At 37.8% G+C, this 15,208-nt stretch overlaps 2 protein-coding genes across 2 annotated transcripts; one reads left to right on the forward strand and one right to left on the reverse strand.

The window, feature by feature from the left end:
• Positions 1 to 1,593: 1,593 nt before the first annotated feature.
• Positions 1,594 to 7,816, forward strand: LOC113682398 (serine/threonine-protein phosphatase 2A activator). The gene is made up of 11 exons (XM_027199565.2): positions 1,594 to 1,656; positions 1,749 to 1,819; positions 2,133 to 2,219; positions 2,620 to 2,745; positions 3,525 to 3,603; positions 4,198 to 4,236; positions 4,328 to 4,427; positions 4,932 to 5,056; positions 5,796 to 5,896; positions 6,435 to 6,542; positions 6,909 to 7,816. Exons 1-11 carry the CDS (start codon positions 1,638 to 1,640, stop codon positions 6,996 to 6,998), a joined length of 945 nt encoding a protein of 314 aa, XP_027055366.2. The 5' UTR covers positions 1,594 to 1,637; the 3' UTR covers positions 6,999 to 7,816.
• A 242-nt stretch (positions 7,817 to 8,058) lies between these two features.
• On the reverse strand, positions 8,059 to 15,176 carry LOC113682394 (RNA-directed DNA polymerase from mobile element jockey). The gene is made up of 3 exons (XM_089204236.1): positions 12,930 to 15,176; positions 8,998 to 9,135; positions 8,059 to 8,445 (listed from the first exon to the last, which is right to left on the reverse strand). Exons 1-3 carry the CDS (start codon positions 15,174 to 15,176, stop codon positions 8,059 to 8,061), a joined length of 2,772 nt encoding a protein of 923 aa, XP_089060362.1.
• Between the last annotated feature and the right edge of the window lie 32 nt (positions 15,177 to 15,208).

Here is a 15,208-nt window from a genome sequence, read left to right on the forward strand (position 1 = left end):
AGGGGCTTTCTTACCTTTTTCTTGCTTCGGTGCTTTTACAGGCTAAGATTATTAGAAGGGTTTTTCTTAATTGTTTTGGCAATTGGCGCGGTCCTATGCAGCTTCCAACTTTCTTTCCTTTAATCCGGCTCGCCCCTCCTGGCCCCGGTCTCTATCTCCTGAAAGCAAACTGGAACAATTAATTCAATGGATCAAGTTGGCATCCATTTACATCCGCCAACCTCACAGAAGTAGAAACTTCAATGATTAAACACAGGCAAACGCTCACTAAACACAAGAACTTGTTACAAATATCACTATCTTGTGATATTCGTGTAAACTGCTCCCGGAAACTGGCAACGATGAAATCTTACTCGCGAGACTTGGGCCTTCGATAGATACTCTATAGGTCACAATGGACGACAGCTTTTCTTGTCGCTCAGAGCAGAATACAAGCTGAACCTACAATCCGCGACAAATCAGTCTTCTCTTTGCCATTGAGACTGCAATTGAGACTGCAGTGTCATGGAGTGGAATTCGAATTGTATCCCTAAAACCCTATCTTCTACCCCTCTTTCCCTGTTGTCCAAGTGTTACTTCGATTTTAAAGTGTATAAGTTTAAGAGTCGGACTACATTCAAATCTATGGGGGTGGGAAGAGCAGCTCACTGCCAGAGAGAGTTCTGATCGGGTGAACAATGTGAATAGTACGAGGTAAAATATTTTTCATGATGTCAAAGCCTAGGGCACGAGTATATAGGGAATAAACAAGGTTTTCCTTTTAACATATTCCCTCAGGTCTGCTGCGGTTACTGACCAGCTTTTTAGAACCATCTTGTTCTTTAGGAATTTCAATTCTGCTGTTTTTGTCTAACAATTTTAAAGAATATCCTGGTGGATGGTTTCTCTCCTTTTCTAAGTTTTATTGATGGAGGGTCATGACCATTATATTTTTCACCTGTAAACAAACAGACGTGTAATTTCGGGGTTGGGGTGGGGGAAAGAGGAAGTATGGTTACACGTCGTGAGATGTTTAGCCTCCGATCTCTAATCGCTTTGGCCCAGGCTCCACATACTGAACGAATAACTACCTCACGCAGAACACATGCGTGAGGGCATGTGCAATGGAGTTCAGCTTTCAATCAAAGTGATATCGGAATGTGCCGGTATGTATGCGCGCTAAACCAACTCGGAAAACATATCGCTTTGGCAAACACTACTTTTGAAACTCGCAAAAATGCACGCGGAAAAACGAAGGGGAAACTAAACCGTCTATAATTTGGCTATGCCATTCCTTTATTAGCTATGCTATCCTGCAGCTGATCCTTAGACCAGCTTTTTATTTGCTGATCTATTTGACATCCTTGTATTTTTTGGTGGTGACGGCCGCTCATAAGAGCGCCAAAACAGGGGCCTAAGAGTAGGGCGTGCGTTCTGAATCGCATCCTGTTCGACCCCGTTTCATTGTGTCTTCGTGGTTTTGTTATTATTATAATTTTTTTTTAACCTTACATTTGTCCCATAAAATTGTACTTCCTATGCGCATGGAATTCTTGTAAATAACCTGCTTCACCTGAATTGTGACAGACATTCGTCATAGATCAACGATCCAAACAAGAAAAACAAACCCGGGAACTGGGGAGAGTTAACATTCCAATATGGCGAACTTGGAACAAGGTGAATACAACTCGCTTTTGTACGGCGAAATGACCTATTTAGAGTCACGTCACCTGTATTTTCAACACATTACGAACTCTCCTTTATTTCAGCGGCAGTCTTCGCAGAGCCAAAACGAGAAATTTTGAATCGTAATGATGTCGTAAAGTGGGAAAAGTCACAGGTGAGGAAAAGATCTTTCGCTTCGCAAGCCCCGTTTGCTCAACAGCTGTTCGTACCTACAGATTTCCCGCTACCAAAATGCATGATACTCTAACAGGAAGGCTTCTCGATATGCACAGGCCTTTGTTAGAAATTGCCATGGGAGTGACAAACGAGTGGAGCGTTGCTACCTTTTTTTCGGTTCCTCCTACACTTTTCCCGCACGTGGCTACTTTATGTGTCTTAGCCTCAAGGTGCTCGTCATGAAGCTGATTTTTATTTTATCTGTTCTTCATATTTTTGGATTTCAAATATGCTTATGTTTGTGCAAACAGGCATACAGTGATTACCTTGGATTTATCCTCACTTTGAACGATGCTGTTAAAGGGAAAAAAATGTCGGTCGACTGTTCAACATCGGAGGTAAAATACGAAAATACTAAAATAATTCTAATTGCAAGTACCATTTATCTCTAAGCAGCCAAAGAGACAAAATCCAGTGTCAAGAGTTAAATTTCCAACTATTTTTTGGTATACTGGAAAAATAAACTAATTTTTTATTATCTGTATGATATATAGTTTAACAATCATTCACCTCAGTATCGTTGAAAGTGGTGGCTAAAACCTTCTTTCAAATACTATTAGCTGAAGCTTACTTTTTGCACTCAATTTAGGCATATTTTGTTAGAGAGCAGTAACCAAGATGACACAGTTTGGTGGATTAAAAAATGATTATAAGACAGTTACTATAATTTTGTTTATATTCAAAGTATTGATTAAAAGAGATTTCTCTGGAATCTTAGCTTTATTCATTTGATTAAAGGCTTTAACGAAACTGATCACTATGCTTGAAACCATGGACACTTGGATTGATGAAACCCCACCTATTGACCAGCCACAACGATTTGGAAACAAAGCCTTCAGAACATGGTGCAGTAGACTTGAAGAGGTAAGAGTAAATTAACTTTTACATATTTCTGTCCAAGAACCATCTAAAGATCAGTTTTGAGGTTCCCAGGGAAAGTCAAGACTCTCTAAGTCATATTTGTGTTTCTCTTATGTACTTGAAGGGTGGTAAAGGTTTATATGCAATGCCTGATTAAAGCCAAAATTGCTAAGTGACACATAAATTTTGCAGAAAAGCAAGCAAGATGTGTGAATTTGTGAGCCAGCGTGAAGTGTGAAATTATACCTGACCTGAGTATGTTTCCTTTCTTTTTTTAAAAACCACAAGATTTCCTTGATACTGTGTATGCAAAAGGAGAGATTTGAAGCTTTCCCTTTTATCCAAGCGACAGGTGTATTTTTTTAAACTTAGTGTGTGAAACAGGATCAAGACCTCCACCCTGCCACCCTACATTTGCATATCATAAAATATTTAACAATTTACTGATCCACTGAATGTCTGTTCCTGGAAATGGTTTGAATTTTTTTTTGTTGACTGAGATCCTGAGTAATAAGATGATTGATTTATTGATTGAGTGCTTGCTTGATTAAGTGATTGATTGCTTGTATGACCAATTACTTGCTTGATTGATTAATTGATAGATTGATTAGTCAATTGGCTGATTGAATGAATTGTTAGATCGATTGATCAGTTGATTGTCTGATAGATTGACTGATTAAATAATTGATAAGTCAATTAGTTGATTAATTGATTCGTTGATTGGTTAATTGAAAAATCAATCAATAGATTGATTGATTTATTGAATGAATGATTTTGAACAGAATGCTGATATAATGATCCAAGGACTTCTTCCAGAAAAATTTACAGGGGCCAGCATAGAACTTGCCGCATATCTCAAAGGTTTGCTTTTGAAAATTTGGTTTGCCTTTATAATTCTCCCTTATCATTGATCTACACCCTATACTGAGGGAAGTTTGTTCTCTCGGTTTATTCATCCAAATGCTATATAGTATTGCATAAAGGCTGTCTTGGTTGTATAGGGGGTATCAAGTTTACCAGTCTGTGACTGTGATGTGTTTTTTACCCTTATTAACCCCTAGATCCCTCAGAGGGACTAGCTTCTAATTTTTCCCTACAATATCACCTATGGATCACATGTCAAAGTCATGAGAATATAGAAAATGATTACCAACTAATTGATTGATTGTTCTTGATTGTTAAACAAATTCTCCTTGTCAGCACCTTAAAAAATGTACAAAGTGTAGAAAACAGCATGGAGAAAATGAATACTGATGTTGGGGGTGTAAAGGGTTGAATAAGCCTATTCCATATTTACTCTTACATTATTAAATGAATAATGTGGGTAATTTCACTGTGTTATCATTACAAAGGAAAAGTGTTTTGCCCAACTTTTTTTTCTTGCTTTAAATGGTATACATGGAAGAACCACAGTATTGAGGTGAATCTATGTTGATATTCTGCATTGCTTTGTAGATGGTTTTGGTAATAAAACAAGAATAGATTATGGAACAGGTGTGTATATGTTATTAGTTGGTGTGGATTTGTCTGATGAAAATTGAGGAAAATTAGAAGCTTAAAAATTGATATTAATCTTTTCCCACAGGTCATGAGGCTTGTTTTATTGCATTTCTATGCTGTCTGTTCAAACTCAGAGTGCTGGATCAAAGTGACTGTGTTTCAATAGTGTTCAAGGTGTTTCAAAGGTAACTTTATACTTTGTCAAGTGACAAATGGACATACAGTATTTGAAAGGTGGGCGGATTCTTTGAAAATGGTAGTTTGGTGAAAGGTCATGGTTATTCATTGTAGTGAATACACTATTAGTATTACCCAAAGATGTGTCTTGATGTAGTCACTTTTGATGTTGATTTTACTGATTTGTTTGTGAACTGTTAGTATATAGGCAGTTAGGTTGAATGGACACTTATAACCTTGTGAAATATTGTACTTTACTGTGACTGGCTGATATTCAGTAACTGTGATACATGTAGATGCCTTTTGAAGACATCTTAGCTATTCTATGCCTTACTGGTTGTTGTGCTTCTTGATCTTAGATATCCATGGATTTCTGTTTTGTTGTGTAGACAAGAAGACAAGACACTTTAAAGAATTCCATATTTTTTAATCTACACTGCAAAGGAAAACTTTTGAAGGAAACATTGTTAGAATTAATTTAACTTAATAATGATTCTCTTTTCACCTTCCAGGTATTTAGAACTGATGAGAAGGCTTCAGTCAACATACAGAATGGAACCAGCAGGCAGCCAAGGTGTCTGGGGACTAGATGATTTCCAGTTTGTTCCATTTATTTGGGGGAGCTCTCAGTTGATTGGTTTGTATCATTGATATATTATATTTGAGGATCTTTCTTTTTTTTCTGTGGTTCAAATCACATTTTCCTTTATATTTATCTATGATTATTATATTTTTTATTGTGTAAAATAAAAAATTGAAAAAACAAGACCACAAATAAATATATGCTATTTACTGGGCAGGAGGTTTGTTTAGGAAATAACTGTACTCAAGACCAAGGGCACATTTTTTCCATGTATACCAACTTAGATCAGTAAAGAAGCTCTTATTTTTGAATTGTTTATATTTGAAAATCTGGACATTGTGCAATAAGATAAACACATGAAAACATTTCCTTCACTCGTGTGTTCACATTGGAAACATATGATGTCCGCTACATGTACAGGATATGTGACAGGAAGTTTAACCTCTAGAACATCTAATCCTTGAAATCTCCATTACAGAACATGCCACTGGACTATTCAATTAAGCATTTTTTCAGAGTTCTGCCTTATTTATTAAAATTCTCCATCAAAACAGCAAATTGTTACAAGGAATTAAGGAAATCAAGGCATTCACTGATTTAGCCAGACAGTTCAGTTAATAGTGGAATTCTTTACTTGTCTTTGAATAGAATGGCCTGAGAAGCCAGTAGAGGATTTATAAGATAGGTGCATATACATTTATGTAGTTCCTCCTTACAAAAGACATTGGGCAATAAAATAAGCTGTCATGGTTGTGGAGTGCTGCTGATATTTCTGAAACAATTTTTCCTGTAGATCATCCAAGTTTAGAACCGAAGGACTTTGTTAAATCTTCTGTTGTGGAAAGTCATCACCTTGATTACATGTTCTTTGGCTGCATCAAGTTTATAAATGAGGTGAGAAAGTCTCTATTATCATTTCTGTTACAGGTTTCATACCAGTATGTCAGTTTTAACTCTGGTTATCAGTCTTGTTCAAGTAGTGAACCATTCTGTTTTTTTGTTGAATTTCCTTTGCACTCTTTACAATGGAGTTTGGATTTGAAATAGTAAGGTCTTGTATATTGGGCCATACTGGAGCTTAGATAAAATTTGCTAAAATAAACAAGAACAGAATGAAAAGCACCAGTTTTTACAAGATTTATTAAATGAAAGACAAGCTTGTATGTAATACGTGTATTTCATGCACCATCTCCTAAATCTATACAGTTTTTTCTTATTTTCTCCATCACTTCCCATCAATTATTGAAATCACATGTGACTAGGCAAATTAAATCTTACCAAACTTACTTTACTTTAAATGTCAACCTCAAGCCTGCTTTTTTTCCTGGCATGTAGAATCTAATGTAGCCCCCAGAGTAAGACCATACTGGAAAGCGGTTTGAAAATGTCCATTTGTTTTCCTTTTCCTTTTGTTTCTTTCTCAACAAACCAGATGAAAAGTGGACCTTTTGCAGAACATTCTAATGTTTTATGGGGTATCAGTTCTGTTAAAATATGGGACAAAGTAAATTCTGGCCTGATAAAAATGTACAAAGCTGAGGTATGTGGACTGTCATTTAACTATCTCTTCCTAATTAAAACTTTTTTGTGTCAAGGAGAAAGCACCCTAGGTAACTAAGAGTTGAAAACTGATTCCTGGAAGGGTATTAGCAGCAATATCCTAAGGTTGTTCTTTGTTATGGCTCTGTGAGCCTTTTGTGTTCTTCATCTCTTGTTTTTTTCATTAGCAATAATAAATAAGAAATAACTGTTAGTTGCAAGATTCAAAGTTCAAACTTGTTGAGCAATGATGAAAATTATAATGTTGAATTTCAAAAGTGAAACAATTATTATTATTATTATTATTATTATTATTATTATTTATGAGATTTCTTTTTTTTCATTTGGCCTCATTATATTTTGACAGGTCCTATCAAAGTTTCCTGTTATCCAACACTTTGTGTTTGGGACGTTATTATCTTTAGAAGAAGCAGAAGTATTTAAGAAACCTTTGTAAAAAAAATTGTAAATATTTATAGAGCAATAATTTTGACATTATTATTGTTTTATTTATCATGTTTATATGGAGCTGATAACAATGTAGGTAAAATTTAAGGTGATCTTTAGAAGACGTCACTATCTTAAAAAAAAATGTCATAATCATATTTGTTCGTGTGTGGAACTTTACTGTAACCTGCATGTATCTCAGTCCCTTTCAATTGCACGTTATGTATCTTCATATTCAGTCAATTGCTAAGTCATTGACAGCTCTCTCCATGACTTCATTTAACTGCCTACAAAGATAAGTGGTACGATAGAGTTTCTGTTGCTGTCAGCACATCATTCCGCAGAAACAGTTAGAGACAACAATTCGAAACAATGTATGACTCACTGCAGTTCATGCGCGTTACCCACTCTCACGACGAGAGAAAATAGTACAAACTAGATAGTCTCTTTAATAGCGTTTCTGTTTGTGGTTAAGCACGGGAAGTTTTGATAGACGGATGCAAGAACAGCACGAAGGTTGGCGATAAGGAAGCTTGCGCCTTACGGGTCGACATACTTTTATTTATTCCGAAAATTCAGTTCCTAGACGACCAGCCATGCTGATTTCAAACACTTACTTACAATTTGTTCAGTTTACGCATCGACACTGACAGTTTGTATCTACGGCCTTAAAGTGTTAAGTTTGGGGCTGATTACTGCAGTAACAAGGCGCAAAATACTTGCAGCTAAACTAAAGTGACCCGATTCTTTTTTAAAAGAAAAAGGAAAGTAAAACTTTAAAAAGCGTTTCATGTGCTTGTTTTAAATATTAAAGAATGATTCACATCCTCTCTTTGTACTAAGGCCTCGCAGTGAATCCATGGTGGACAAGCGTTTGAGCTTGAGCACACGCCAATCCCTAAATTATGGTTGCCTGCGATACTAATGTATGCAGTTGATCTACATGTTGCGTCTATCATGGTATTTACAGTTTTGAAATTTCCTAATGTTGAGAATTGCAAACTGTCCTCCTACTTCGCCTTTTTTAAAGCAAAAACAAAGATAAAAAAAGTAGTAACAAAAAAAGTTTGTTACATTTCATAATTTAGCTGAAAAAGTTCGACAATAACATTAGCCATGTTGTATTGTGCATCCGGCTCGGAACTCCACGCAGAGCGGAACTCCTTAGGAAATTCCAGCTGAATTGCGTCGATTTCTCCTCCATCTCTCTCGTCTAGCGGAGAGGGAACAGCAGCCAGGCCTCCGTGATTAGTGAAGTGGCCTAGACTTCGATTGCCTTGTACAACATCTTGAAAGCAAACGTCGTTGCTTTCGCACCAGTATCCCTCAAGGCTTCTTATAGAGGTACTCGCTATTTTGTAGGATCTGTCTACGAGCTGGAATTTGGAAATGTGATAGCCTAGCTCTGTCCTTTGAGGTGTGTGTACTTGGCCGTGGATATCTAAGAGTAAACCACCCTGAAATGGCCAAATTTGCTTTGCAGATAAGTGTAATGGCGTTTGGGATATTTAAAGTTGCTTCATTGATTTCTCTGTTGGCATCCAGTTTTGTTCTCTTCAACAAGTTGTACACAACATGTGTTCGAGTACCTATTGTGAAAACAATTTAAAAACATCTCGGAACTCAGTATTGTAACTCAAACTAATAAAACTTCAATTGTTAGATTGTCCACTGAGAAGATCAACTGAACGATAAAACAATCAAGCAAGGCATGATATGGAAATTACAGTAATGCAAGAAAGCACCGCAAAAAAAAGGCCTCCCCAAGAAACTGACCCGAATAGTGTCGGTGCAGAGCAAGTGTGTTTTCTTCTGAGCGAATACTCAACTTTGTGATCCACCAGAATTATTGAATTGGGGAGATCGCAAAATATTGGAGAGCGGAGTAGATAAATCTATTTATGCGATTGAAATACTGGGTTATCCGTTCTTGGCTTTCGTAAATCTTACAAATCCAGTAAACTGGCTTCGAATTCAACACACGATGGGTAGATTGTGCACTTGCTTGCCAGATCGTACGCCTGAAGTGTAGGGGCACCAGTAATAAGATCTTGGTTCTTGCTCCAATGCATATTTAATGCATCTGAGCACTCAATGACTGAAACTACCATCGGAGAAGGCGTTACCCTGATATTCGCAAATTCCGTCTGAGAAAAAAGTGCATCATTACATTTGAATTACCTTATATTACTTATATTACCTTATATTATCGGTGTTTTGCTTTTTTAATAGATTTCTACCACTGTAATTAAAATAGCATGTTTGTGTAGTCCACATGTTTAGAAACATTTTCAAATCAACTCTAAGTTGGAATTCTGTTTGTAAAAATTGTCGAAGAAATCCGAGAAATAATGCAACATATTCCTTCTCAGACACTCTGATTCATAGATTACCGTCGTACACCACTTTCTAACCCTGCTGACAACATATAGAGAAATGCACTTACGTATGTGTAGTCCATGTTTTTGAAGTAGATTACATCTACATACCTCAGATCCCCCAGCTAAAAGTATCCTGAATTAGTTTCCACAACGCAAATACAGTCAGTATGCTTATTGCGTGACAATTAAGAATTTGTTCATGCTTAGCGTGCGTACATCGAGTTATGGTGCATGCGGGAAGTTTGGAGAGCACGAAAAACGTGTAAGAGTAGCTCGAGGCGCAGCCGAGAGCAACTCTAGCTTTTTGAGCGCTCACCAAACTTCCCAAGTGCATCCATTGATTGTCATCCATCCAGTTGGAGATGAAATATAGTTGCAAAGCTACTCCAAGGGATGAAAAACAACTTATGAAAAAATGAATCCAAGATAATTTTTCGTTGTCTTGTACGAGCGTTGTGAAAATGCACTGAAAGCCCGATAGAAATTATGCAAATTAGTACGTTTTGGCCGATTTCGAACTCTTTTGCCAAAATAAAAACTCGCTGGAACTTTTGAATATTATTTTTGAAAACAGTTCACCAAAAGTGTCTTTTGGAGCAAATAAAAAGAAGGCGAGTTTTTGCTTCTCTAGCCGGATTCTTGAAAATTAGTGACAACCTCTCTTAAATTGTATAATCTGATAGCTCTGAAGAGTCTACCAACTCATTACTGCGGTGCGGTTGGCCAATTAATAATTTCATTAAAACTTTAAAGTATGGAACAACTGAAGCGAAAACAGGAACTCTTAAACAATGGTTCATTTATGTTCTTTATGCTCACGAACGTACCTCAAAGGGCTAATGAAAAAGTCATTTTGCACAGAGACTCACTGAGAAGAATTGAATTTAAAATCTTATTGAAAAGTTGATAAAAGTTGAAAAACTTGTATTGCGTATTACCGACTTGTCTTTAACCCTTTAACTCCCAAGATCTGATTGTTAATTCTTCCTTCTAGCTTCAAATCATTCCCTTCAGAATTAGTTACGAGAATTTAGTAATAGATCAAGATAACAACTTCTACATGTCTAAGTTTGAATATTCTCATTACCTGCTTGCTCGCTAATGTATGGATATTATAAGGAGAAGTTACATGTTAATCTCTTCTGGGAGTTAAGGGGTTCAAGAGAAGGCATATGTCAACAGGCAAATAATTTGTAGCGCTTTACTACTACGGAATGATCATTTCACGATAGAGAGGAACATTTCTTGGTACCGGCAATTCGGAGCGTTAAAACGAATTCGGTTTCGAGCGGTTTAAACGTCGGAAAAGTTCCATCAAAATTAAAAGAAGAAGTCAAAAAGCACTTAGCAACGGGCTGAAAATTTTAAATTATTACGTGACCGATGTAATGTGAATGTGGAAAAATTCTTCAGGTTGGTACGTAATAGAACACCGGAAACCACAACGGAAACACAAGATGTGAGTAAGTTCTAATGATTTTACGTGTAAAATGTTCATTTCTCGAAATATTTGTCGTTGAAAATCGACCGGCGTATTTCGTTCCCCATACTATTCCTTATAACGTCTCCAAATTCTCAACGGTTCCTCTCGTAGCTTAACACCAAGTCACACAACGCGTGACGCTTTCATGAATCGATCATTCGCTTTTTCTCGAAACGTGAGCTTGGGACACCTGTGCTGCATTCGGCTTAACTTTTTAAAAGTAATTTGTTTTCTTGAAAGAGGCTTATAAATTTTTATTTTAGACCCAGGGGGTGACAGGCGAAAAACGAAATTAGAATTCGTTTGAGCGAATTGCACTGGGTGCCGTTCAACCAGAGCCAAAGGGCTCAGAATGGCCAACAGAACTCAAAGGAAGAAAGGGTTAGCTCCTTGAAGCGCGGGAAAACGCGTGCGACCAAATTGCGATCGGTTTTGGTTTTGTTTCTGATTGGTTAAGAGAGCGGCACGAGGTTTTCAGAACCGGAGGGGGCAAACTGTCTGATCTTTCTCTAAGTGTTTAGTATAATCTGATCATCTTTCATTCAGAGATGTTTGAAAGACTCTTTGAAGAACTAACTTTTTCAATCCACTGCATCTCTCTGTGTCACAATTGTTTCCTTGTAAAGGAAGATAGTAGAGCTAATACATACCAAATTAATCTGAATTCTTGATTGTTCTGTTTTTGTTAAGGTACAATGAAAAACAAATTAAATAAATTAAATCCCTTATGCTAGACGAATCTGCTATTTCATCACTGATTAATTGACAATAAAATAATTTAGATGAAATTCTCACTTAATATTTTGCCTCGAAGACAGTGATCGGAGAGCAATTTCTTTACCCCTTTCGGTGAAAGACACGTCTCTAAAGCAACTGTTCTGCTCATTTAATCTTTCGTTTAAAGGGTTTGGCTCTTTACTGAAGACCTCCATAATTCCTGTGACGTCACGTTTTCCCGGCAGTAAGGCACCACAGGCATTCCAAGCTCACGTCTCATGAAAAAGCAAACGATTAATTCATGAAAGCACCAGGAGTTGTGTGGCTCGGTGTTAAGTTAAAATCGACCATATTTCGTTTTCCATACTATTCCTTATAACGTGTTCAACGGTTCCTCTCGTAACTTAACATCAAGTACACTACGCGTGACGCTTTCAGGAATTAATCGTTTGCTTTTTCTCGAGACATGAGCTTGGGACGCCTTTGATGGCACAAAAGAGAGGAACTGTAACAATAGAAACTTGTTCGTTTTGGACCACAGCACTGTGAAAGAAACGTGAGGTCACGAAAATTAAGAAAATCTAGTTAGGATTGTTGATGATCTTAATGGAAGACTGTAATAACAACAACAACAACAACAGCATTTATTTAAACACGATAAAAAATTCAGCAAAAGCTGATGTGGTCGTGTACGGACAATAAAACTAAATTCCTAACTAAATCCAATAAAACTAAATTCCTAACTAATTATAAGAAGACTAATGTAAGATTTCTACATATTTTCAACAATAAAATTCTACATAGTACATCATTATAACATACGTGGCTTAAAAATACACTTGAGTGACTTTTTAAAAGCGTCAACGTCTTGAATTGATCTCATTTGATTTTCCAGAGCGTTCCACCGAGTAATTGACTTGTATGAGCATGATTTCTTGACCATATCGGTCTTAGGTCTAGGTAACTTAAATGTCATTTTCCTCCTGAAGTCGTAGCTACTTACATACTTTTCAAAGTGACGGCTCATAGGACGTGGCAAAAGATTATAATAAGCCTGATGCGCTAAGATTAGTAATCGTTTCTCATACATAATCTCTAAGGTATTCCATTTTGCTGTGGCAAGAACCTCCTTGCTTGGAGTACACCAATCCAAGTTAAATATTATTTTCGCCGCTCTAACATGTATAGATTCTAAGCTTGAGAAAAATACTCGACCACAAGAGCCCCAAACTAACATACCATATGTCACAGACGGCAGAATAACCTTAAAATAGAAATCAATTCTTGCCTGTATAGGAAGGAAATACAAGGATTTAAGTAAATTCAACTTCTGCGTATATGACTTAGCTAATTCCGGTACATGATGATCCCATTTAAGAGCATTATCTATCTGAACACCTAGGCATCTTGCAGAAACAACCTCCCCGACAACATAATCACCCATCTTAATAGCTTGTTTTGGCCCAGTAAATTTTCCGCGTCCACCAAGCAATATACATTCCGTCTTGGTGGGATGTGGAGTGAGACAGTTCTCGCAACACCATGTATATAGCCTTGCTAGTACTTCATTCAACTTGGAGGCCACCAGATCATAGGTCGGAGCTGAGACATAGACGGTGGTATCGTCTGCGTACATGTGAAGCTGTGGGTCACCATCTATTCCCTCAGTAATATTGGGCAGATCATTACAGAAGATGGAAAACAGGGTAGGGCCCAGCACCGACCCTTGAGGTACACCAAAAGTAACTGGCATAGCTTGAGATTGACACCCATTAATCGTCGTAACTTGCGTTCTTCCAGAGAGGTAATCTCTTATCCAACACCACAAGTCCCCAGCTACACCAAGACTTTGAAGTTTTCGGAGCAGAATGGAGTGGGGAATTGCGTCAAACGCCTTACGAAAGTCTACAAAAACCACGCCTACAACATGTTTCTTGTCGATCGCTTGTCTCCAGTCATCCGTTATTTTCACTAACAACAGCTCGGTGGAATGACCTTTTTTATACACCCACTGGTGAGGGTTCCCAAGTCCTTGTTCAGTGACATGCGTGGTAATAGTTGACGCCACCATAGACTCCATCAGTTTTCCTGGTACACTTAATAGCGAGATAGGCCTGTAATTTTGCTTAACGGTTTCATCGTCACTTTTGTAGAGAGCTGAGATGTTTGCAGCCTTCCAAGTAGCCGGTACACTGTTGCAGGTGGCGCTTATTTGAAAAACAGACAATAAAGATGGAATAATTGAGTCACCGGCAAGCTTTAAAAGTTTTGGAGCAACTCTGTCGTGCCCAGAGGCTTTATCGGCTCTCAACTTAGCCATCGAACTAACAATAACCTCCTGCGATAAATTTATGTTCATAACACAAGGCGCGACGGTAGATACATGAACGTTACTTTGTGTCGAGTTGGTATTCGGCAATTCGTTGGCCAGTTTTTCGCCTATAGTTGAGAAATGTTCATTAAGTATGTTCGCTTTGTCCAGATCGGAGGTGACAACTTTTCCATCCGCATTCCTGATCCCTAATATCGGGGTAATCGATTTGCCGTTTGTCGCATTTTTTACCAGTCTCCAGTAGGATTTACAATCCTTCACTTCATTGAACAGTTCCAAATAGTATTTGCTCTTAGAAAGCCTCACTTCCCGTGTCACTCTATTCCGCAACTCCGAATACTCAGCCCACAGGTCTGGATCACCCAGACGTTGTGCCATTTTAAGCATTTTGAAACGTTTATTCATCAAGTGCCGTATTTGCGGTGTTATCCAAGGTACCGAGACGCTCCTAATTTTAACTTCCCTGTAAGGCGCATGCACCTGACAGATATCTTTGAATATGCGTAACCACGCCCAATAGCAATCGTCTGGATCGTTAAACACTGAACATACTGACCACGGGGCACTCTCGATATCCTTCACAAAAGTAGCTTGATCAAATCTTTTGAAGGTGCGGGCCCTGACTATCTTTGGAGGCGGCCTTTTTATTTTGGACCATATTGTAGCAAGAACCAGCTTATGATCTGAGATTCCCAACTCAGTTGTTTTAATAGTTCCTTTGATAATCTCCGGCTTGCTGGTAATAACCAAGTCAATCAGTGTTTTTGTCTCACTTGTAACTCTCGTTGGCTGGCTCCTATCGTTCATTACGCTATAGCTGAATTGCTGGAGTATATCTTGTAATCTTCTACCGGCGTATGATGTAACACCCTTGTAGCTACGAAAATAGTCCGAGTTAAAATCACCGACAAGCACCACATTCCTGTGCCTAAGCCACATTTTCTCCAGACAATCACAAAATCGTTCGTAGAACTGGAAGTCAGAAGGAGGTCGATAACAATTTCCTAATATCAACGCAGACGAATTATGCATAATTTTGATCCAGATTAATTCAACATCAGGGGGCTCTAGGGATTTGAGCCTTGAATAACAAATATGGCTCGCAATGTAAATCAAGCAGCCACCTCCATCCTGTCCCGTATTTCTGTCCCTTCTAACAATCTTATAGTTATCCACATGTAGTTGCTTGTTCGATATTCTCGCGTCTAGAAATGTTTCGGTAATTGCTAAAATGTCGAAACGACACACTTTAAGTAATAGCTTGATTTCATCCATCTTATTCCTCAAGCTTCGAACATTCAATTGTG

Source organism: Pocillopora damicornis, chromosome 4, assembly GCF_964200805.1.
Source record: "Pocillopora damicornis chromosome 4, jaPocDami1.2, whole genome shotgun sequence".
NCBI classification, from domain to species: Eukaryota; Metazoa; Cnidaria; class Anthozoa; order Scleractinia; family Pocilloporidae; genus Pocillopora; species Pocillopora damicornis.